Here is a 21,955-nt window from a genome sequence, read left to right on the forward strand (position 1 = left end):
CAACATTCCCCTCCCGCTGATTGCCGCTGTCATGTGGATGGCCCAAAGCGAGTAATTTTCGCCATTAAGTTTGGTTCCGATCTGTAACGGTGAGGTATCAAATCTGTGGTGTTCAATTTTGGGTTCTGGCTGGTTTAGAATTGTAGGTATGATTTGCTGGCTTTGTGCAATACTGGTGCGCATAAACTCAGCGAATAATCGAGCGAATTGCTCATTTTCTGTTGGTTTCGGTGTTTGGTTGTCATCGGATTCTGACATGGTTTGGTGATTTGAACAGGGTCTGCCGGATTTTGGCCTTTTGGTTTGAGATTGGTCCGAGACAGTGATGAGACTTCTCTGAGTCTCACCCCCGCTCTGATACCATCTTGTTTTTGGTATCGGCCATAGAAGAGAGAAGAGTAGTGTATAAGAGATAGATTGTAGGAAATTGTGTGTCTTTTTATTCATCGGTTCTTACTACTCTTTATATAGAGTTTTACATATGTGTATATGGTATGATTTCCTAGAATCAATTTACAATCAATTGCTCAATCAATATAAATCAATTTATACTGATTTAATTCTATTTCCTTCCTTGGATGATTCTGATCTTTATTCCTTTGTTAACAGTAGCGTCGTTTTTGCTTGTGTGTGAACTGTTGATTTTGATCTGCTGAAAATGATTATTGATCTGAATGAGTCTGTTTTTGGTAGTTTTGTTTGGATGGAGTTGTGTTTTAGTTTTTCCCTATATTGTATGCATAATTATGCATATTCAAGTGATTTTTTGCCGCTAGCTGTAGTAATAATTTGATGTTGTTTTCGATTTATTGCTTTGCATGAATGTTCTTACAATTTCTGATTTTTATTTGAATTCGAGGCAATCTCTGAAACCACATTAAGGAAGTATTGATTGGTTTCAAATGAACACATGTTGGTGCCTTTCATAGGATACGAAGAAAGTTCCATTCAGGGATCCTTTTTTTCTAAAATCACCCAAAACAAGAATTTCGCTGATGAATTTGTGAAAAAACTCTCGTCTTCGGTGATTTTAGAAAAAATAAAGGTTCCATGAATGAGAACCTTTTTTTTGTATTCTATGTGAAAGGGTGACACGTCAATGCTAATAACGTGTTAAACACGCCAATGCTATTGCCATGTGTTCAGGGTGAAGCGGAGGCTTACCCGCCATTAGAATTGGCATGTTCACTCTTTTAAATGATGCACTGGTGTGTTTCCCTTTCATAGAATAAAAAAAGGTTCCAGTCAGGGAACCTTTATTCTTAAATCATCCGGAATGAGAATTTTGCTGATGAATGTTTGACTGTATGTGGATGTGTTTGTAGCATATTCAATGCAGTTGGGTATGCTATAAATGGCTTCATTTGTGTTAATAAAAAATGGAAGAACAATTAAAGATTAGATACAAATGCTTTCTTTGATGATTTCCTATGTTTGATTTTAACTTATGTACTTGGGCTTTTGGAAATGGAATTGGAGTCTTCAATTCCAAATCCAATATTTCTGACCAAAATATATTTGGATTTGGAATTAAGTTACATATTTCAATTCCTCTCAATTCTACAATTTGAATTCCATATCAAAAGTAAATAATCGGAGATTCAAATAGTCATGAAATTGGACAAATTCACACACACACATACACACTGCGCACACAGAGCGCATAAACTGCACACATAGATCACACTACACACACAGCATATTCTACACACACACTTCATATCAACTACATCGGTTTTACCGAACGAAGGATTTGGAATTGAATCCAACAAATTGAATTCCATAAAATTTTAATTCCAATTTTGTGTACTGAATGGATGCTTAGTTAAATAAGTTTGATGATAATAAAGCTTCTAAACTCATCCTTGTACTCTTGATTCTGTTTGCAGACGCCGTGTGGTCACAACTTCTGCTTGAAATGCTTCCAAAAATGGACAGGGCAACAACGCATGAAGACCTGTGCTATTTGTCGGAAGATGATTCCAGTCAAGATGGCTAAGGAGCCTCGAATAAACTCTGCCATTGTCATGGCAATCCGAACAGCTAAAGCTTCCCAGTCGAACTGCTCGGGAGGCCCTGCAAAGGTATCCCACTTCATCCACAACCAAGATCGCCCCGACAAAGCATTTACAACAGAGCGTGCGAAAAAAACCGGAAAGGCTAACGCATGCAGTGGGAAGATATTTGTGACCATTCCCTCAGATTTTCTTGGTCCAATCACACCAGAGTACGACCCGACAAGGGGCTTAGGTGTGACAGTTGGAGAAACTTGGGAAGACAGGATGGAATGCAGGCAATGGGGCGCTCACTTCCCTCATGTTGCAGGTATTGGGGGTCAATCTAATCATGGGGCCCAGTCGGTTGCACTGTCAGGTGGTTATGAGGACGACGAGGATCACGGAGAATGGTTTCTCTACACGGGGAGGTATTAAATGCTGCTTTTATTTGGCTTTTTTACTTATGATTAAGATGATATTATCTCTTGCCTTTCTCGTGCAATGAAATCTGTCTGAACTTAATGTGCATAGTCTGCGCCAATACTTTTTATAAGGTTCTATTAAAAACTTTCCATAAATTCTCTATGTTACTGCTGGTTACAGTGGTGGACGCGACCTTACTGGGAATAAAAGGACGAACAAGAAACAGTCCTTTGACCAGAGCTTCAAAAGTTCCAATGAGGCTCTAAGGGTTAGTTGTCGCGAGGGCTATCCTGTACGGGTTGTGAGGTAAGCTAAAATTAATGCTTAATTTTGTTGTTAGTAACTCTGTGCAAACTAGTGCTATTTCTATTGTTCTTTGTGCTGTTTAGTGCTGGAATTAGACGACGACACTTTCTTTTACTTGTTGAGTTTTCTTGAAATTAAGGTGTCTAACAAAAACATCAATACTTATATATGTAATTGTTTTGTCATATTTCATTTTAATTGTTGCAGGTCCCACAAAGAAAAGCGATCTTCTTACGCACCAGAGACGGGTGTGCGTTATGACGGGATTTACAGGGTAGAGAAGTGCTGGCGCAAGGCTGGGCAACAAGTAAAAATTTGCCAAATAAAAATCTCACGTGCGATTTTATTTGTATCCTCTCATGACATTCCTTTTGAATTATTACAGGGATTTGTCGTCTGTCGTTATCTGTTTGTGCGTTGTGATAATGATCCAGCACCATGGACCATGTGAGTTGCTGTATACTATTTGTCTCGCATGGCCTCTCTACTCAGCCGTCTACTATCTGTATTTCATGATATATGCTTAAACTTTATGTGAAACTATGTACTTTCGGCTTGTAGTGACACCCAAGGAGATCGTCCGAGGCCTCTACCTTCAATTCCCGAGCTGAACCAAGCTAAGGATATTACCGAAAGGAAAAAGAGTCCTGCCTGGGATTTCGATGTAAGCAACTTAGACTAACTTGTGTTGCATTGGTGATTGTTTCTCGAGGTTTGCATGACTTTACGTCTAGCATTCTAAGGATAAAATTACTTTGAGACTCATCCGTCTAAAATTTTCCGTATAGGAGCAGAAGGGCATCTGGACATGGACGAGACCTCAACCGCCCAGTCAAAAAACGCTCGTAGACGGTGATAAAGTAAAGATCACCAAGAGGAAAAACCAAAGCGGGACTGGATCAGTTAAAGCAAAGCTTCTGAAAGGTAATTTTCCCTTTCCTATTCAAACACTGCTTTGATTAAATTGTTGACATTCTCATGAAGCATCATTTTTTGCTTCAATTCTCAATTTGTTTTGTATTTTAATGCTTTTGATAACCGTAATGCAGAATTTGGCTGCCTCATCTGTCGGAAAGTGATGGTTCAGCCACTCACTACTCCCTGCGCGCATAACTTCTGCAAGGCGTGCTTAGAGGGCGCCTTTTCCGGTCAATCTCACATCAAAGAGAGAAAAACTGGAGGGAGGACGCTTCGTGCACAGAAAAATGTTATGAAGTGCCCATCTTGCACACAAGATATTTCTGAGTTCCTTCAAAATCCTCAGGTACATGCATTATATTTTGTTTTATTTCTGTTTGGATTTTCATCTGGCTGTATGTTCTTGGTCTTGGATGTTAGATGTGACATGAAATGGTTGTACTAACGATTCAGCTTGAATATGATTTGTGCACAGATCAACAGAGAGTTGATGAGCGTGATTGAAACGCTGCAGAAGCAGTTGGAGGAGGAGAGCTCCAAGGCTAAGGAAAACGAGGATGCCCAAAGCTTGAATTCAAGCGAGAATGCTGAAGAAGAGGGCTCAGAAGTGGAAGTGCGAGAAGATGCAGTTAGCGTTTCTAAGCGAAGGAAGCTTAGCAACGATGGTGCCCAAGCCGGAGAGCCAGAAGGGACAAAAGACGATGAGGTAGCAGAACCAGGCAGGCTTGCTGATGGAGACGAGAGCACACAAGTAAATGTGCACGAGTGTGCTGATGAAACACCAGATGCAGTTGCTGAAAGCACAAAAGAGGAAAAGGCTGAGAAACCTGATGTGGGAGCCACAGAAGGCCTCGAACCAGCAAAGCGTGGGCGTGGTAGGCCTAAGAAAGCCTCTGTGCAGAACAGTTCTGGGGCGAATTGATGCTGGTACCTCTGCCGTCTCTTCTCATTTATTTTTGCTACTATTATTCTTTACTTGGTAGGTGTGGTATAAAGTATATGAAACAGCATTTTTTGTGATTTCATGGGTGAAGTTTTTCTCTTGGTATATTTTTGGAACAATGTGTAGATGTGATGGTGTTAACAGGAAGTGTTGTGCTCGTTTGTGCGTGTATCTGTGCTTTATAGAGCAAAGTTGTCCAAATACCCTAAGTTTGAGTGCTTGTAAAATTAAACTAACTGCAGATGTAATACAGTTTATTATATAAATCAAGTTGTTTTAAAATTATATAAAATTATAGTAATAATTTTAGATTTATATCAAGTTGCTTGAAACACTTTTGATTTGTTTTAAAATGAATTACTATAAATTTATGTCCCACAACTAATTTAATACGTTACTAAGTTTGAATTGGATCGATATTGTGTTGTTGTTGCAGCTTCTGTATTTGGAGAACAATGGAAGCTATGATACTTCACCCAATGAATAATTGTTAATTAGAAATACATGAGTTAACCATTGTTTTTCCTTTACACATTCTTTCATGACTTTTTTGTTGGAATCTATGCCCGGTCAATGGACTTTGACCAATTATAATTTCAACGAGACATTTAATTTTGTAAAATTAAATGATATAGCGTCGATCTACGTTCGGAGTAGATGACCGTGGTATATTTATTTTCTCAAATCCGATTCCCGGTGAGTGAGAAATAATTATTTAAAATTGTGCAAAAATTGCAAACTTAATGAGCTATGAGAGGAGATTAGGGAATAATTAAGAGAGTTCATTATCCCACATTGAAAGTTTCAACCTTATTAAACTAGTATTTAATAAGAAGGATTATTACATGTAATAATTATAGTGGACTAAGATGGGCTGTAAGAGCCCACACGCGCGCACACACGCGCGCCTCGAGCCCTTGGATCTTGGCAATTGGTCTTTGGGTGTTCTTTGGGCCTGGTCGTGGGCTTGGTGCTTGGGCCTAGTTGCGGGCTTGGCCCAAGTCTAGTGGGTCTAGTTCTTTTTAGACCACCGCCGTTTCCACGTCAGCGAGCCAAGCGGGATGCCACCTCGTCCGTATGACGCGGTAAGCCAACGTGGCTGACACGTGATAGTCCACGTCGTGAATGAATCTAGAAGCTTCTAGACTCAGCCTCTCTAGCTCTGAGCGCGTAACGCCCGAACGTTACAGCTCGTAACCGACGACCGTTACGGTCTACCATTAATGACGGCCATTATGGCCGTTGACCCCCTGCAGTGGACTGAGCCTATAAATAGGCTAGCCATTCTAGCATTCTACACATCAGAAAACTAGAATACACTCTGCATCATACACTCTCTTCTCCCTCTGCATTGTTCTTCTGTCGAAGCTCTGCCCTCTCCTCCATCCAGTTCGCCGGAGCTCTGCTGATAGCGGTGCTGCTTCATCAGAGACGTAGCCGTTTTATCTTTGGGGACGAAACGCCAATCCGAAGAGCACTACCGGGGCGTATCTCGTCTTGCGGAAAGAGGCCTCCTCGACTCGGCTATTTCCTTTTACGGTTCATTAGTTTCGAATTTTCCGTTGTAATTTTCGTTTCAGTTCTTCTTGTATTCCTTCTTGTAATCCCTAAATCTCCAACAATTTTCCCCTCTCATAGCAAAGTGTTGTCTCATCCTTAAATGCCTACTCAGCTTGACCAATCTGTAAATTATTTGATAACAGGGAAGACTGAATTTGATCCAGAGGAGGAGGATGCAATCTGAGTGACCAAAATCTGTGTTAAGGTTCGAATGCAATCGGAGCTACCTTCATCACCAGTTCCTGCTTCTTGCTGCACTTCACTGCTGGAAGCCTATAGTAATATTCTGTTTCTTCATTCACTCTAGATGTTTTTCCCAAGTTTCCAATCTGTTCTATTTCGTAGAATTGTGAAGGTTTACCGAGAGTCTACCTAATTTGGTTTTTTGTGGCTGTCTTCAGAAGATATTGACCGGAAGGAAACTTGACTTAACTACGCAATGCGTTCTACGGCTCTACCATAGTAGAGGCATTTCCTGAAGCCAACAGACACCTCTTGCAAAGGTATTGCCTCATGTAATTGATTTATCGCTCCATGAGTAGGTGTTGTTGCTTATTTTTTTGTAGAATGACCTTGATTTTTGTTCATAAGATTTTGTAAAATCTGAGAAGTAAAAATTTTCGGATAGGAACAGGTATACCATATTTGATCTCTTTGATGATTTGAAGTCTTTATCTTATGCAGTGAAAATACTCAAAGCATGCATGGCCATCGAGTTCAACTGTGGACTTGTCATTTGAGATCGAAGTGGTCGTTATCAAGAATAGGCTCGAGGCATATATTGTGATATTTTGAAACTTGTCTTAACCTTGCAAAAAAATGAAGAAAATGTAGCAGACATTACTTTCCATTGCTAATTGTATCAACAAACAAAAACTACTTCATTATCCCCATCTCGGTATACCCCTCCAACTTCAAAATATGCTCATTGTCGCTAATCCCACCGCGGTAAACTCGATCACTTTAGACTGATCCCCCACTTTGATTTGCTTGTAATTCATCGATTTATTGTTAAAATAGGTGCCGCCATTTTCGAGCTCGGATTTCAAGCTGTGGCAGTAGATTTTGAGCTTGTCGAGCTCGACCATGGAGTACTTGAGCTTGGAAGCTTCTACACAAAACAACAAAAAAGGGGACTTAGCTTCGACAAACCGTGAGACCGCCGAAGTTTTACTGATCCAGTGATGGCCAAGAACTCTCCAGCTATCACTGCTGATGCAGAGCTAGGACATCAAATGTCCTTTTTGTTTGAAGGGGTGACTCAATTTGGGGGTGGAAATTGAACAGTTCAAGGGCACAGTCGACATTTTGTACTCAATTCTTGACGCAGTTTTCGATGTTGTTTCAATTAGCAGCCTCCTCCCAAGAAATGAAAATTGGTTATTTACGCACTCAACAGTGCGGGTCGGTTGTATTAGTAGGGCCGCCCAGAATTAAATCAAGTACAGTGAACATCCTTTTACGACCAGAAATAGACCCAAATCTTACTATATCTAACAAAGTGAACAGGCCCTAAGTTAGCAAGATAATAATGTATATAGGACTTTTTCTATATTATTTTTTTTTTTACTTTACTTTTACTTTCTCTCCAGTTCATCTATTTACTATTTACTAGTATCATCTTTTTAAAATAACATTAAAAAGGAAATATTACGCTTACAATGGGACAGAAGAAAGAGTTACCAAAGTGCTAGGAAAAAATAACATGGTACATTTCCGAGAACCTATAACTGCCAGGGCCTAGGAGGAATACTTCCAAGCACATTAGGTGCATGGAGTCGGAGTGGTCCTGTTAAGGACATGAGCACAATCTAGTGCTCAAAATCCAACTGTTCCATTAAATAAGTATTCTCCCCTATTTTATAGTATTAGAGTAATTTTGCTATTTTAATGCATTTCATAATATTAGAGTTATTTTTCTTTTTAGTAAAAATCAACACATTTCTTTTCACTTACTTTATTCTCTTTTTATTCCTCTATCTTTTTCATTTACTATTTTATTCTTTCTTTACTTAACTCATTTTATACAATTTTTATAACCTTTGTGCCGGAAAAAAAATATCTCCACTACTATAGCACGAAAGAAGAGAAAGCAAATAAAAAGTAGTTGAGAAGTAGGAAGCAAATAAAAAAAAATAGAAAAGTAACGATTGACAGAATGTATCAATATGAAATATTAAGTAAATTTTTAGTACTAGGAGTATGAAATATGTAAACTTAAAATTATTTATACTATTTAAAATAGAATTGTATTAAGATGACAATCCTTTTCAAAGTGACAACATACCACTAATCTCGTACTGCCATGTCACCATGTGACACGTTATCCAACAATATTAGGCATATCCAGCAATATTCATTTAGTATGCTGATAGGCTAGTTTTCGTCACTCGGATTTGATCACTTTTCGCACTTATAAGTTGAATATTTGCATGAGAAGATGCTATTTTGGCAGGGAATTGAGCATATGGTTCGGAGGAATTGTAGAAAGGCATTTGTAGTGGAGTGATGCAAAAAGGAGGCAAAAGTGCAAGAATTTGAAGAAAATCAGAGAAATGGCAAACTGCCCAAGCTGTCAGCCTGGCCAAGCTGGACCCGACGGAAAACTGCATGGAGCCACTTGAGCACAATTACAAGACTGCTTCCTTGTTGCTACACGTGTCCACATCCGTCCCTAGGGCATGAGAAAGGGGAAATAACTTTTATTTGAAAAATGTAACAAAATATTTAACTATGCTTTTCCCCAAACCACTAATCATCTATCACTCTTTAGTTTAGTTTATTCTCTCTCTAGGAAACTTTCTCTCTTCCTTAAGAAGAGAGATTTCAACTTCAAGGCTGCCAAGATCATTGTTCATCATGGGTTGAAGTAGTAGTAGTTTAGTAGTAGTGTTTATTTCTCTAGTTGCTTGTTCTTAGCTTTTGGAGTTCTTTTGGACCAATCTCACTCTTAGTTGTTGTTGTTGTTCTTGTTTTAAAAGCTCATTTCAAGTAGTAATTCTGTTAGTGTTTGTGTATTTAATGTGTTTTAAAGTTTAGCTCTTGTTTATTTCCGGTTTTAGCTTGTTGTTTAGTTCTAGTGTTGCTTATGTTCTTGTTTAGTTAAAAATCCTTTCAAGCTTTTAAAATCAGTTTCTAAAGCATTTTTCTTAGTTAGTTTATGGTTAAAAAACGTGGAGAAGGAGTTTGAAAAGTCTCAAAAAAATCAGCCATGTGTTGTGTGTTTTCGGCACCTTGTCGGGTGTCATTTTCGTATGATTTTGCATGAGTTTGATGAGCTCGGTTCTTGAGTGTTCTTCCACCATGTTTAAGTGTTCTTAAGCTTTCTTTATCTTCTTTAATGAGTCTTTATGTTTCAGCTTTTAGTTTGGTGTTTTTAATGCATGTTTAGGTAGTTTAATTGTTGATCTTGTGTTTGTCTAGCATATTTTAATTATGTAGCAGCCATGTAGTCATTCCTCTCACTTAATTTTCGTGGCCTTAGTGTAGATTTAGGAGAGATATCAGCTTTTAGAAGTTAAGTGAAAGGACCATTAGTTGTAGGCTTTTATCCATTGGTTTTACACCTTGGGTAATAAGGTTTAGGAGACAACAAGTACATGCTTTCTTTTCACTTTTGGCAGCCCTTTTAGCTTAGTTAATTTCTGCACTCAACCTCCATTTACATCTGATTTAGTTTAGCTTTTAGGATTCAATAATTAGTCTAGCCACTTTTAAGGGTCACAATCCTAGTTTCTAGACTTAGTTTAGTAGCTAACACTTAGTTTATTTTCCTTAGTCTTTTAACTTAGTTCCTTTTGCTTTCTGAACTTAGGATGCTCATGCAAGTTGCTGCTCTCTTTTCATTTCCGAAATGTTCTTATTTTCGCCACTGCTAAGTTGCCCAGTTTACCAACTTGCCCAGTCTGCGTTTCAGTTTAATTGCTTTCGTTTACTTGCATGTTATTTTCATGTTTAGTTACAATCTTAGCTTAAGTGTTATTTATATTTTATAGTTTAGTTCCCACCCCCAATTTAGAGCGTGGCGGCATCGCCAAACCCTTCTAAGTGTGGAAATACATAACGGATGCTACCGTTCCTCGTGGGTTCGACACCCTAACTTACCATATACTAATTAATAGTATTTTGGAAAGTGGGAACTTATAAATCTTGTTGAATAGGAAGGGACACGCGCCTACGACACGCGTGCAAAATCCCGTCCTCTCATATGCGTTTACAGATTGCATGATAGTAATAGTTGGATTGTCGTGTAGATTGTTGAGTATTGTTGTATAGGCATTGAATGTTTCAGTTGCAGTATATATATAGATAGATTGCTTAATACATCATACTCAGCATTACGCACAACAATCCTCATAGTACTATCATGCAATCTGTAGAAATCCATCCAAAACGCTTACTATGATAATGTTGGATACGCCCCTAATATTGTTGGATAGCATGTCACATGGCAGAACGAGGTTGGTGGTACGTTGATACTCTAACTATGGTGGCACCGTAACGCTCCTTATTTAAAGTATTAAGTAAATTTTTAGTATTATGAGTATAAAATATGTAAATTTAAAATTTTTTATACTAAATTAAAATATTAATAAAATATTTTATATGCACAATGTAATTACCTCCAACATTCACCTAATCCCTAAATATCGAAGATGTTGAACAAGGGAAAGAAATCGAGCGAGCTTACGATCCAAACCGAACCTCGAATTCCCACGGTGGCTGCCCCATCCGCGCCTCCGCTTCCATTGTCACCGCCATGGATCGAACTGCCGGATGAATTGACTGCGAATATCCTGCAAAGGTTGGATGTTGAAGTGATTTTGTTGATTGCGCAGAATGTGTGCGCCACATGGTGGAATGTCTGCAAGCATCCCTCCATGTGGCGCGTTATTGATTTTTATCGTGCACGTTGCACGGGCTACAATTCCGATAAAATTGGGCGTTGTGCAGTGGATCGTAGCCACGGACAATTGCTCCACCTAAAGCTTTCCGGTTTTCGAGTGGATGACTTGCTAACCTACGCTGCTCACCGGTACAATTCCTTGCTCACTATTCTTGGTCTTTGGTTTAAATTTTTTGCTTTAATTCCATTTTTTTTAACCTAGCTTATACCTTGGAACACCTTCCAATTTGAGCAGTTGGTATTTGTAAGTAGTTTTTATTGTTCTTGTGTGGCTATATTTTATTAAATTTATTCTTATTCATAGTATTTGTGGCTTTTAACTTGTTGGATGCACATTTTCTCTTTTTGCTATGTCTTCTGTGCTCATTATTTTTCTTGTTTATTTATTTACTACTCTAGCACTCCTAGCTTTATAAAAATTTCATAATTCCCATGCTTTCTTTTTACAAGTTTCCTCTTGTTCTTGGTGTTGATATTCTTTTCCCACGATCAACAGATCAAGTCAGCTACGAAGCCTTACACTTGATGTGTATCGTGTATCAGAAACTGTTTTGACTGAGGCGATAGAAAACTTTACACAATTGGAAGAGTTGCATCTTTCGATGATGCCAAGTCTCAATCCGCAAGATTTTGAAAGCATTTGCATCTCTTGCTGCAAGTTGAAGTCATTCACATTTAGCAACCATTTGGGAGATGCTCATCCCGCAGAATTTTCAGAGCATGCAGTAGCCATTGGAGAAAACATGCCTAACTTGTGCCATCTCCGACTTGTTAAACTTCAGATTGAAAATAAGGGACTGGAAGCGATTCTCGATGGCTGCACCAGCCTAGAATCACTTCATCTTCAGAAATGCTCCGGTCTTGATCTACAAGTCGGTCTAGGCAAAAGAAGTTCTGACCAAATAAAAGATCTGATTCTCGATATCAAGCCTTCTCAATCTGAACGTGATCAGGTGGATTATGATTGGTATGACGACAATGAATCAACAGCTTCTGACTCTGATGATAATGGCTATGAATATGATCCTGATTTTTACTAGGATTGAAGATTTTGGTGGTGGTTACTATTTGTTTTGAAAATGCTAAGACTTTGATTCTTCACTTTTATGTTAGGTTGGTGAAGGATGATGCTACTTTGTTTTTTTTTTACATTGGTTTGGTTGGCACCGTATTTGGAGTTTGGTTTTTCAGCAGTTTACATCTATCTCAACTCGATCGTCTCTGTGAATATTCAAGGTGTTTGATTTCGATTGCTACGATTTGTGAATTTCATTTATGGATATTCAATTGTCGATTTGTGAGTTTCATTTCTCAATTTTTTGATGCCCATAAATTTGGTCCCAAGGCCATCTACTATAAGGTAAGGCCCTAGGCTGCTTGAGCAGCTGCATTTTGCGGACTTATTGCACTCTGCCACTAATTAAGGCTGACAGAAAATTAGCTGCATCTGCTGCCTATTTTGACGCTGATTAGTATGTAATTTAAATAAAATATATAAATATAAAATATAAGTGAATAAATATTTTTTTAATTTAAATTTAATATAAATGATTGAAAATGGTATAATTATTAATCGACCTCATATTTTTTTATTATAATTCAACAAAGGAATAGGAAGGGTCGTGGGAAGCTGAACCGATTGCTCTCTAAACCGAGCAATAAATATATACACCAGCATGTCCATTAACACAGAATTCAAAAAATCAAAGATGCTCAGCAAGAGAAAGAAATCCAAAGAGGCTTCTTCATGCTCAGCCCCGCCTCGGTCTCCACCATCGCCGCCATGGACCAAATTGCCCGAGGATTTGACAGGGAATATACTGCAAAGGCTGTACACTAAAGAGATATTGAAGAGTGCACAGAAAGTGTGTGCTTTATGGTGGAGACTCTGCAAAAATCCCGCCATGTGGCGTATTGGATTGAATAACTGAATTCATTGGATTGATTTGTTTGATACATTGTACATGAGTATATATAGGACTCTAGACATAAATGTTTCTAGGAACTATACTACACAATAAATGTTATTCTATTTTCCAACACTTCTAGGAACTCATGTATCCTCTTTCCAATGCTCTTGGGACTCATGTTCTCTCTTTTCAACACTCCCCCTCAAGTTGGTTAACGGGATTCCCGATATCCAACTTGCCAAGGACTTCTGCAAAATTCCTTGCTCCTACTGCTTTTGTCAGAATGTCTGCGAGTTGGTCTCCAGATCGAACAAATGGGAACTCAATAATTCCCTCTTCAATTTTCTCTTTGATGAAATGTCTGTCTATTTCAACATGCTTTGTCCGATCATGTTGGACTGGATTTCCTGCGATACTGATTGCAGCTTTATTATCACAGAAAATTTGACACGTCTTCTGTGACAAAAAACCCAGTTCACCCATCAATCTCCTAAGCCACAGTACCTCAGTTAATCCATGTCTGATCCCTCTAAATTCTGCCTCTGCACTTGATAATGCCACAACCTTCTGCTTCTTGCTTTTCCATGTAACAAGGTTTCCTCCAACAAATGTGAAGTACCCTGAAGTGGATCTTCTGTCGACTGGGTTTCCAGCCCAATCAGCGTCTGTATACCCATGGATATCCAGATGTTCACTCCGTCTGAAAATTATTCCATGATCAAAGGTACCTTTGAGATACCGAACAACTCGCAGTGCCGCTTCAAGATGGTCACTTTGTGGTCGGTGCATGAATTGACTTATCACACTTACTGCATATGCTATGTCCGGTCTGGTGTGTGAAAGATAAATCAATTTTCCGACTAACCTTTGATACCTTTCTCTATCGGCAAGTTGAGCTCCTTCTGTGATTTGAAGTCCATGATTAACAACAATCGGTGTGTCTGCAGGTTTGCAATCCATCATGCCAGTTTCTGCCAGAAGATCCAACGTGTATTTTTTCTGATTTATAAAGATTCCTTCCTTTGATCTCAAGACCTCGACTCCCAAAAAGTACTTAAGCGCCCCCAGATCTTTCATTTCGAATTCCGTGGCCAAATTCTTCTTGAGCGCTTCTATTTCTTCAAAGTCATCTCCTGTAATAATCATGTCATCAACATAGATTATGAGACATGCAAGCTTGCCCCCCTTTTTCTTCATGAAGAGTGTGTGATCTGCATTGCTTTGTTGATAATCATACTTCTTCATTGCTTCTGTGAATCTTCCAAACCATGCTCTAGGAGACTGTTTTAAGCCATACAGGGTTTTCTTCAAATGACATACTTCCCCATCTTTAAAGTCTTCTTCGAAACCTGGAGGAGCCTCCATGTAAACTTCTTTCTTCAATTCACCATGTAAGAAAGCATTAGTTACATCAAACTGGTGAAGAGGCCAATCTTTGCTTGCTGCAATAGAGAGTAATACTCGGACAGTATTCATTTTTGCCACGGGCGAGAATGTCTCAGAGTAATCCACTCCATATGTCTGGGTGTAACCTTTAGCCACAAGGCGAGCCTTATATCTCTCGATGGACCCGTCTGGTCTTCGTTTGATAGTAAAAACCCATCTGCAACCTACAGTTCGTTTCCCCTTTGGAAGTTGACATTTTTTCCATGTTTTATTCCTCTCCAGGGCTTTTAGCTCTACCATCATTGCGTCCCTCCAATGCTTGATTTTTAATGCTTCCTTTACTGTCTGTGGGATTTCCTCTTCTCCATAGAGGGCTGCTTCAAAAGCCCTAGCAAGTTTGGTTAAGTTTGCTCTTGCCACACTTCCTACTGGATATTTTGACCTTCTGCTCGTTCTTTCAGGTGAGTACCGTTTGGGTGGAATTCCACGAGTACTTCGGATAGGTCGAATGTACTGTCCGGTGTCTTCATCTATAATCTCTCTCTCTTCTCCTTCTGTAGCAACATTGTCAGTACTGATATTAACAGAGTTCTCAAGATCGGTTACCTCAGATATCGGAACGGGTACTGTTGGGGTGTCACCTAGTTCCATAGGTTGGGTCGTGTTCGTGGCATGCTCGGCGACAGATGTAGCTGGCTCTGGTGGACCTTCGGTAGAGGAGTGATTATTCGGCATAGGCAGCCAACTTATCGAGTCAATTATATTTATTTCCGTCTCCCCCTGGCTCGGAAGTTGGGTGGCGTAAAAGAATTCAGTTTCTAAGAAAGTGCAATTCATTGTGGTGATAACTTGGCGGGTTTTTGGATTATAGCACCTATAGCCTTTCTGATGAGCCCCATACCCAATGAAAACACACTTATCTGCACAGGGTGAGAATTTGTTACGCTCATGTTTGGGGATATGGACAAAGACCGAACAACCGAAGATGCGAGGTTCGAGGGACAGGGTAGGAGGTATTTTAGACATGGTGGATAATTTTTGGAGAGGGTTTTTAAGGTCGAGAATTTTGGTGGGAAGACGATTGAGGAGATATACAGATGTGGCTACGGCTTCGGGCCAGAAAAAATTTGGGACTTTGGAATCAAGGATAAGGGCTCGGGTTATGTTTAGGATTGCACGATTTTTTCTCTCAGCTACCCCGTTTTGTTCCGGAGTGTAGGCACAAGATGTTTGATGGATAAGACCTTTTTCAGCACAAAAATCTTTCATTTTAGTGTTGACATACTCTCCCCCATTATCGGATCTAAGGACCTTGATTTTGGTTTGAAATTGGGTAAAAATCATAGTATAGAAATCAGAGAATTTTGAAAAAACATCTGATTTATTTTTAAGAAAATATACCCAAGACATGCGAGTGCAATCATCAATAAAAAGGACGAAATATCGAAATCCATTTCCCCCAACTACTGGCGAAGGGCCCCAAACATCAGAGTGTATTAAGGAAAAAGCATAATCAACTCTAGTATTGCTAGATTTAAAAGATTGTCTGTGGCTTTTTGCCAAAATGCATGTCTGACATTCAAAAGCAAAGTTTTTAGGAGAATTCGGAAATAAAATATTTAAATAACTCAAGGAAGGATGTCCTAACCGCCTATGCCATAACCACATTTCTCGTTCCGTAGGTCTGTGAGCCAACATCCCTCTGCCAGTTTGAGCTACCTCGTCCACATAATATAACCCATGGTATTCAGTGCCACGCCCAATCGTCATCCCCGTCCGAATATCCTGTAGAAAACAACAATCCGGTTGCATTAGGAGTCTGCAGTTGAGTTCTCTTGTTACATGGGAGACAGACATCAATTTTTGTGATAATGTGGGAACATAAAGGCAATTAGCAATTTTCAATGATGGAGATATTTGAATAGTCCCTGCCCCTTCAACTGGAACAAGGTCCCCTCCCGCTGTCTCGATATAAATTCGTTTTGACTTTGTTAATTCCCCAAAATCAGCCCTATCGTATGACATAGTATCCGTTGCACCACAATCAAAAATCCATCCCCTTTCATCCCTAACTTCTGATTTTCTTACTTTACAAGCCACAGAAATATCGAAATCATTATTTAGGACTGAAAAACGATTCATACATTCTATATAGGGTGTTTTTGGAAGACAAGCATGACTCAAGGGCCTGTTTTGCAATTTTTTGGTGACCTGGGGTTCTTTTCCTAATAAATCATTTTTCTTGGGGGGCAAATTGAAAGACGGAGAAAATAAAAGGGTTTGGGGCAAAGCCTCAAACCCTTTACCTTCGATTGAACGTGTATACGATGCTCTAGCCGCTTCTTCCCCTTTTTCGATTCCCCCACCAGATCCCCACCAGCCGCCGGCCGCTGAGCTCCCAATTGGACGGCTGCCATCGTTCCCAGCGCCGGTGGCCACCTGGTCGCCCGATGGGAAAAAGCCCCCGTCTGCTCCTTCTCGCCCAACGGCGATTTTCCCTTTGCCGGTGTTGTTCTTGTTTGATTTGTGACCATCTTCCCACCATTCCGGGGAGCCGACGAGTTTTGATTTGTCAACTCCCTTTCGATCATTGGAGTTCCCTCGCGGTGGTATCGCCGATGAGCTTTGGTGAAGCGGCTGGATTCCTCGGAACTGGAGTTGTGGTGGTGGTTGTCTCGCGCCGAGCACGCTGCCTATTCCCGAATCTGGGGTTTGGGCGGTTGGTTTCCAAATCCCCTCCCTGGATTCTTCTTGCTTTACTCTTCCGAATGCATTGCGCATCAACTTCGAACCGATTGGGAAGTTTGTCCCATCTACTTTGATTCCAATTGATACTGTTTCAATTGTTTTGCTGGCCATTGAGGATGGGGTACTCACTTGATCTTAGTGTTTTTGATTTTGTAACAGGGGCTGCGTATGGTTTTTCTGAGATTGGATAGGGATGGTTTGTTGCCGGATCTTGGCTGATTGGTTTGGGAAGGGTATGGAACAGTGATGAGGAAAATTCTGAGTTCCAAAGAACTAATTTAGGATCGATTTTTTTCTGCTCTTGATACCATATTGGATTGAATAACTGAATTCATTGGATTGATTTGTTTGATACATTGTATATATAGGACTCTAGACATAAATGTTTCTAGGAACTATACTACACAATAAATGTTATTCTATTTTCCAACACTTCTAGGAACTCATGTATCCTCTTTCCAATGCTCTTGGGACTCATGTTCTCTCTTTTCAACAGGCATGGCACTTGAATGTTGTGAAATACTATCACCAACTGTTTTGATTAATGCAATACAAAAACTTCCACTTTTGGAAGAGTTGCACCTTATAATGATGCCAACGCTGAGTCCCGAAGATTTTGAAACCATTGGCATCTCATGCCGCAGGTTGAAGTCTTTGACATATAACCACTGTTTGGCTATGCTTGATGATTTATCAAGGCATGCTGTGGCAATTGGAGAAAACATGCCTAATCTGCATTATCTCCGACTCTGTGACCATCATATCGAAAATGAGGGTCTGGAAGCGATTCTTAATGGATGCCCCCACCTCGAATCACTTGATCTCAGTGGATGCACCGGTCTTGATCTATAAGGGACTCTAGCAAAAAGATGTTCTGACCGAATTAAAGATTTTAGGCTCCATTCTGAGCCTTCTGAAATCGACAGTTACCTAAATTGGCATGTAAGTTTGTTGCTAAACACTACCGCAACAGCAATTATATACTCCATAATCCATATTTAAGTCAAGTGTTTTAGCTCCATTAATTTTTATGGGTTTTGTTTGGACTCGGGTTAATGAGATGGCTCACCGTCTGTCTGACATTGATTTTGGCTTCTCAGTTCTGTTCGATTGTATGCGAAACCTATGCTTTAACTTTTAGCTTCACGATTATGCTCGATTGTGTACATTATGGTTCATGTGTAGTAGGCGTACAATTATTCATGTGACTTATTTTATTTTATTTTAATTTGCAACCTATTACAATTTTCACCGCCCAATAACCAATTTGGGACACATATACTCACTCCATCCACATACAATAGTTCAATTTCATGATTGCTAAGTAAGAGAGATGAAAGATTTCAGAATTTAGGATTAAATTAGCTGATCTTCAAATTTTTTGGAATAAGGGATTTTTGAAATTTTCTATTTCTACTCTTCTTTTTTATTACTCCTATTTTCGTCTCAACATTTAAAAATTGTCCAAACTACGGTAGTTTTGATCTACAAGGGGTTCTAGGCAAAAGATGTTTTAAACAAATAAAAGATCTGAATCTCTAATTTTAAGTATTCTTTCTGATCTATGCCATCTTTAACTTTTGCACATTTGATTCAGAAGCTCAAGTTTGGCTACGTGATTTTGTTTGATTGTGTGCGTCGTCTCAACTTCTTGACTTGTAAACATATATCTAGAATATGGATATACGATATTAAGTGAACACCTTCATCGATGAATACATATACAAATTTTGTAAAATGACTTGAAAGTTGAAACCGATTAATAATGACATTTCGTGTTTTTGATTATGAAGATTGGGATGATTCTAGATCCATTATTAATCAAGCGTTATAGTAACTAATTTATGAAATTTGACATTTGTGCTAGTAATTAAAATCAGGAATCAGAGAGGTCGTGAGAAGCTTGACAGTATCTTTATAGCAATTAAATATAGGAATATGAAGGGTCATAAGTTGAACGAGGAGCCATTTATATCATCACCCACCAGCAGGGAAACAAAATCCGAATCCAGCGCTCCGATGATCCAAACCAGACCTCCAGTTGCGACGGCGGCATCTCCACCATCGCCACCATGGATCGAACTGCCCGATGATTTGACGACGAATATCCTGAAAAGGTTGGATGATGAAGAGATCGTCGAATGTGCACAGAATGTTTGTAGCACATGGTGGAGAATCTGCAAGAATCCCTCCATGTGGCGCGTCATTGATATGGATTTTCGACGCTATGAGCTCCTTAAATATGCTAACTTTCACTTTAACCGTGAAGTTGAAAAATTTAAGAACATTTGCCGTTGCGCAATGGATCGTAGCCAGGGACAATTTGTCGACCTAAAGATTGCTGCTTATAGAGTGGATGTGTTGCTAAACTATATAGCCGATCGGTATGATTCTTTCATTCTCCCCCCTCCCCCCCTTTTTAATTTTTGCTATCGTGACTTACCAAAAGGTAATTCTGCTTTAGTTGATTTTAGATGTCTGATTAATGGAATTGCTTATGACAGATCAAGCCAGCTTTGACGTCTTGATGTCGGAGAGTATAATTATCCAGCTAGTCGTGATTTGATTCTAGCAATAATAAAATTTCCGCAATTGGAAGAGTTGCACATTATTAAGATGCCTCCGCTCAATGTCGTAGATTTTGAAAGCATTGGCATATCTTGCCCCGCGTTAAAATCATTCACATGACAATCTTTGGTATGACTATATAGAATTTTCTGAGCATGCTGTAGCGATTGGAAAAACGATGCCTAATTTGCGCAGTCTCCAACATTCCAATCAGCGGATGGGAAATCATGCGCTCGAAGCAGTTTTCAATGGCTGCCCCCACCTCGAATCACTTGAGCTTGATCTATGCCCTGGTCTTGATCTTCAAGGGTCTCTTGGCAAAAGATGTTCTAATCAAATAAAAGATCTCAAGTTCAATCCTTATGATTGGGATGATGACACTGACTCCTCAGATTTGGAGCATAAAATTAAGATCTTGGCAGCCTTGAAGTTGAAATCTCTCTTCTTAAGGAAGAGAGAAAAGTTTTCTAGAGAGAGAAATAAAACTAAATTAAACTAAACTAAACTAAAGAAAGTGATAAAGTGACTGGTGGTTCCTGAAATGTTAAAGTCTTTTTAATACATATATCCAATAAATAATATTTCCCTTCTTTTTTACTCTCCAAGGGAAGAAAATGGACATATGTAGCAAGTGGGATATATCCTTGATAAATGTGTGGAAGTGGCTTTAGTCATTTTCCCATCAGGTTCAAACTGGCCAGTCCAACGGCTTGGGCGGTTTGGGTCTTCTTTGCCTTCTTTCTCCACTTTCTTCCATTTCTTGTCATTTTTCTCTCTTTCTTGCATGTTTTTCTTTTCATGCCTTCATTAAGCAGCCTTCAAACCTAATGCTCCATTCCCTGCCAAATAGCATCTTTTTCATGCAAATATTCAATATATAATGCAAATAGTGATCAATTCCGAGTGACGAAAACTAGCCTATCAAACCTCCTCACACTTGGATCATACTTGTCCCAAGTATGTGGTTGGACTCTTCACTCAATTGCTAGTTTAAGTCACTCCCCTCTACTTTCTACACACACACTAATTAAAACAACACACAACACACAACACAAACCTGTACAAGACACAAACACAAAAGTAGACTCAAACAAAAACACACCAAACTACACACAAGGGTCAAGCTTGTCAAACACAAACTATACTCAACCTCCTCGAAATTCAAGCAAGAATGCAGCCCAACTAATTTTTCTCCTCAAAATATGGTTCATGTTGTCAGTTTTGTCAAGATCGTTAAGCACTACACATAAGTTCAAGTTTCACTCAAGTCACCTCTCAAAGTGTAAAGGGTTTCACTCAAAGCTCACCACAATCACTCGAAAAGATATCACTTAGTCAAAAATAGCTCGAAAGGGGCTTTGAGAGGGTTGTAATGTGGCTTTCGGACCTTTTGAATTGCATTGGATGGATCCTAGGGGTCCTAAGCTCGATGTAGAGAGTGAAACTATGCATTTGAAATGTGTACACACTCACAAAAATCAAAATCAAAACATGACGAACTTATGAACTTCAAATATGGCTTTGTCACACGTCAACTTCCTTCTTGTTTTTTTTTTCTTCTTCTTCTTCCTCTTCCTTTTTTTTTTTGCTAAAAACAAAACATTTAATCATACCTATTTTATTCCTTTTTTTTTACTTTACTATTTCTTCTTTCTCTTACTTTATTTCCCCCCTCTACTTTATTTAACTCTATCTCATATTTTACTTTCTTCATTTTAACTCATTTATCTTGAGATAGAAGGAGTACATAATTCATAGTGAATTAATTAAATATAGTATTTAACTTAGTTTAACGTGAATAATAAATTAATAGTACTACCAGTAGTAGTACAATTTTGTTGATGTTTGTATAGAATAAAATATAAAAGAATATTTAGTTTGTAGTACTAGTAAATTGTTCAAAATATGAGGGCCGAATATTATTGAATGGAAAAAAAATTAAAAGAACGGAAAAGGATTTGAGTGTATCTATGGAAATGAAAGTAAAGAGATTATTGCAGCTTAGAAATTAAATAGAGTGTGGCGTCGTCATTTGACTGCACTGACGTTTCAAAAAAAGGAAAAGGGGCTGTCATTTCATTTTTCTATAAATAATTTATAGAAAAATCTAGCAACCACTTATTTTCTTAGAGCACTCCCAATGGTGCCGGCTAAAAGTCGGTGTTTTTTCGCCGTCTATCGCCGATAATTCGGTGATTTTTCCTCCCGTTTTATCGCCAATCGGTGAAAAATCGCTGGATTATCGCCGAATTATCGCCGACCACTATGGGCGATAATTCGGCGATAAATA

General features: G+C 39.0%; 3 protein-coding genes and 1 long non-coding RNA gene across 4 annotated transcripts in view; all 4 read left to right on the top strand.

The window, feature by feature from the left end:
• LOC125222983 lies at positions 1 to 531 on the top strand. Its single transcript, XR_007176642.1, has 2 exons — positions 1 to 94; positions 278 to 531. It is a non-coding gene; the product is annotated as an uncharacterized LOC125222983 (long non-coding RNA).
• The window catches only part of LOC125220223 (E3 ubiquitin-protein ligase ORTHRUS 2-like), a 34,037-nt gene extending 26,316 nt beyond the window's left edge, over positions 1 to 7,721 (top strand). The window contains exons 2-12 of the mRNA XM_048122387.1: positions 1,890 to 2,425; positions 2,601 to 2,726; positions 2,934 to 3,033; positions 3,112 to 3,173; positions 3,288 to 3,390; positions 3,515 to 3,650; positions 3,776 to 3,990; positions 4,120 to 4,571; positions 6,291 to 6,425; positions 6,549 to 6,650; positions 6,832 to 7,721. Of these exons, the coding sequence (XP_047978344.1) occupies positions 1,890 to 2,425; positions 2,601 to 2,726; positions 2,934 to 3,033; positions 3,112 to 3,173; positions 3,288 to 3,390; positions 3,515 to 3,650; positions 3,776 to 3,990; positions 4,120 to 4,566 (1,725 nt within the window). The 3' untranslated portion in view covers positions 4,567 to 4,571; positions 6,291 to 6,425; positions 6,549 to 6,650; positions 6,832 to 7,721. The remainder of the gene's footprint in view (positions 1 to 1,889; positions 2,426 to 2,600; positions 2,727 to 2,933; positions 3,034 to 3,111; positions 3,174 to 3,287; positions 3,391 to 3,514; positions 3,651 to 3,775; positions 3,991 to 4,119; positions 4,572 to 6,290; positions 6,426 to 6,548; positions 6,651 to 6,831) is intronic.
• A 3,081-nt stretch (positions 7,722 to 10,802) lies between these two features.
• Positions 10,803 to 12,345, top strand: LOC125217762 (putative F-box/LRR-repeat protein 23). The gene is made up of 2 exons (XM_048119290.1): positions 10,803 to 11,182; positions 11,550 to 12,345. The coding sequence occupies exons 1-2, from the start codon at positions 10,803 to 10,805 to the stop codon at positions 12,091 to 12,093; spliced, it is 924 nt and encodes a 307-aa protein (XP_047975247.1). The 3' UTR covers positions 12,094 to 12,345.
• A 4,868-nt stretch (positions 12,346 to 17,213) lies between these two features.
• Positions 17,214 to 17,949, top strand: LOC125220224 (putative F-box/LRR-repeat protein 22). Its single transcript, XM_048122388.1, has 2 exons — positions 17,214 to 17,268; positions 17,594 to 17,949. Exons 1-2 carry the CDS (start codon positions 17,214 to 17,216, stop codon positions 17,947 to 17,949), a joined length of 411 nt encoding a protein of 136 aa, XP_047978345.1.
• Positions 17,950 to 21,955: the final 4,006 nt, after the last annotated feature.

Source organism: Salvia hispanica, chromosome 4 (genome assembly GCF_023119035.1).
Source record: "Salvia hispanica cultivar TCC Black 2014 chromosome 4, UniMelb_Shisp_WGS_1.0, whole genome shotgun sequence".
NCBI lineage: Eukaryota > Viridiplantae > Streptophyta > Magnoliopsida > Lamiales > Lamiaceae > Salvia > Salvia hispanica.

What these genes read in the sequence shown, in the direction of transcription:
- LOC125220224 (XM_048122388.1), top strand. Translation starts at nt 17,214, where the DNA reads ATGGGGTACTCACTTGATCTTAGTGTTTTTGATTTTGTAACAGGGGCT. An exon ending in TGTAACAGGGGCTGCGTATG is followed by an intron (nt 17,269 to 17,593) that starts GTTTTTCTGAGA and finishes TCTTTTCAACAG; the next exon opens with GCATGGCACTTGAATGTTGT.
- LOC125217762 (XM_048119290.1), top strand. Translation starts at nt 10,803, where the DNA reads ATGTTGAACAAGGGAAAGAAATCGAGCGAGCTTACGATCCAAACCGAA. An exon ending in CTAACCTACGCTGCTCACCG is followed by an intron (nt 11,183 to 11,549) that starts GTACAATTCCTT and finishes CACGATCAACAG; the next exon opens with ATCAAGTCAGCTACGAAGCC.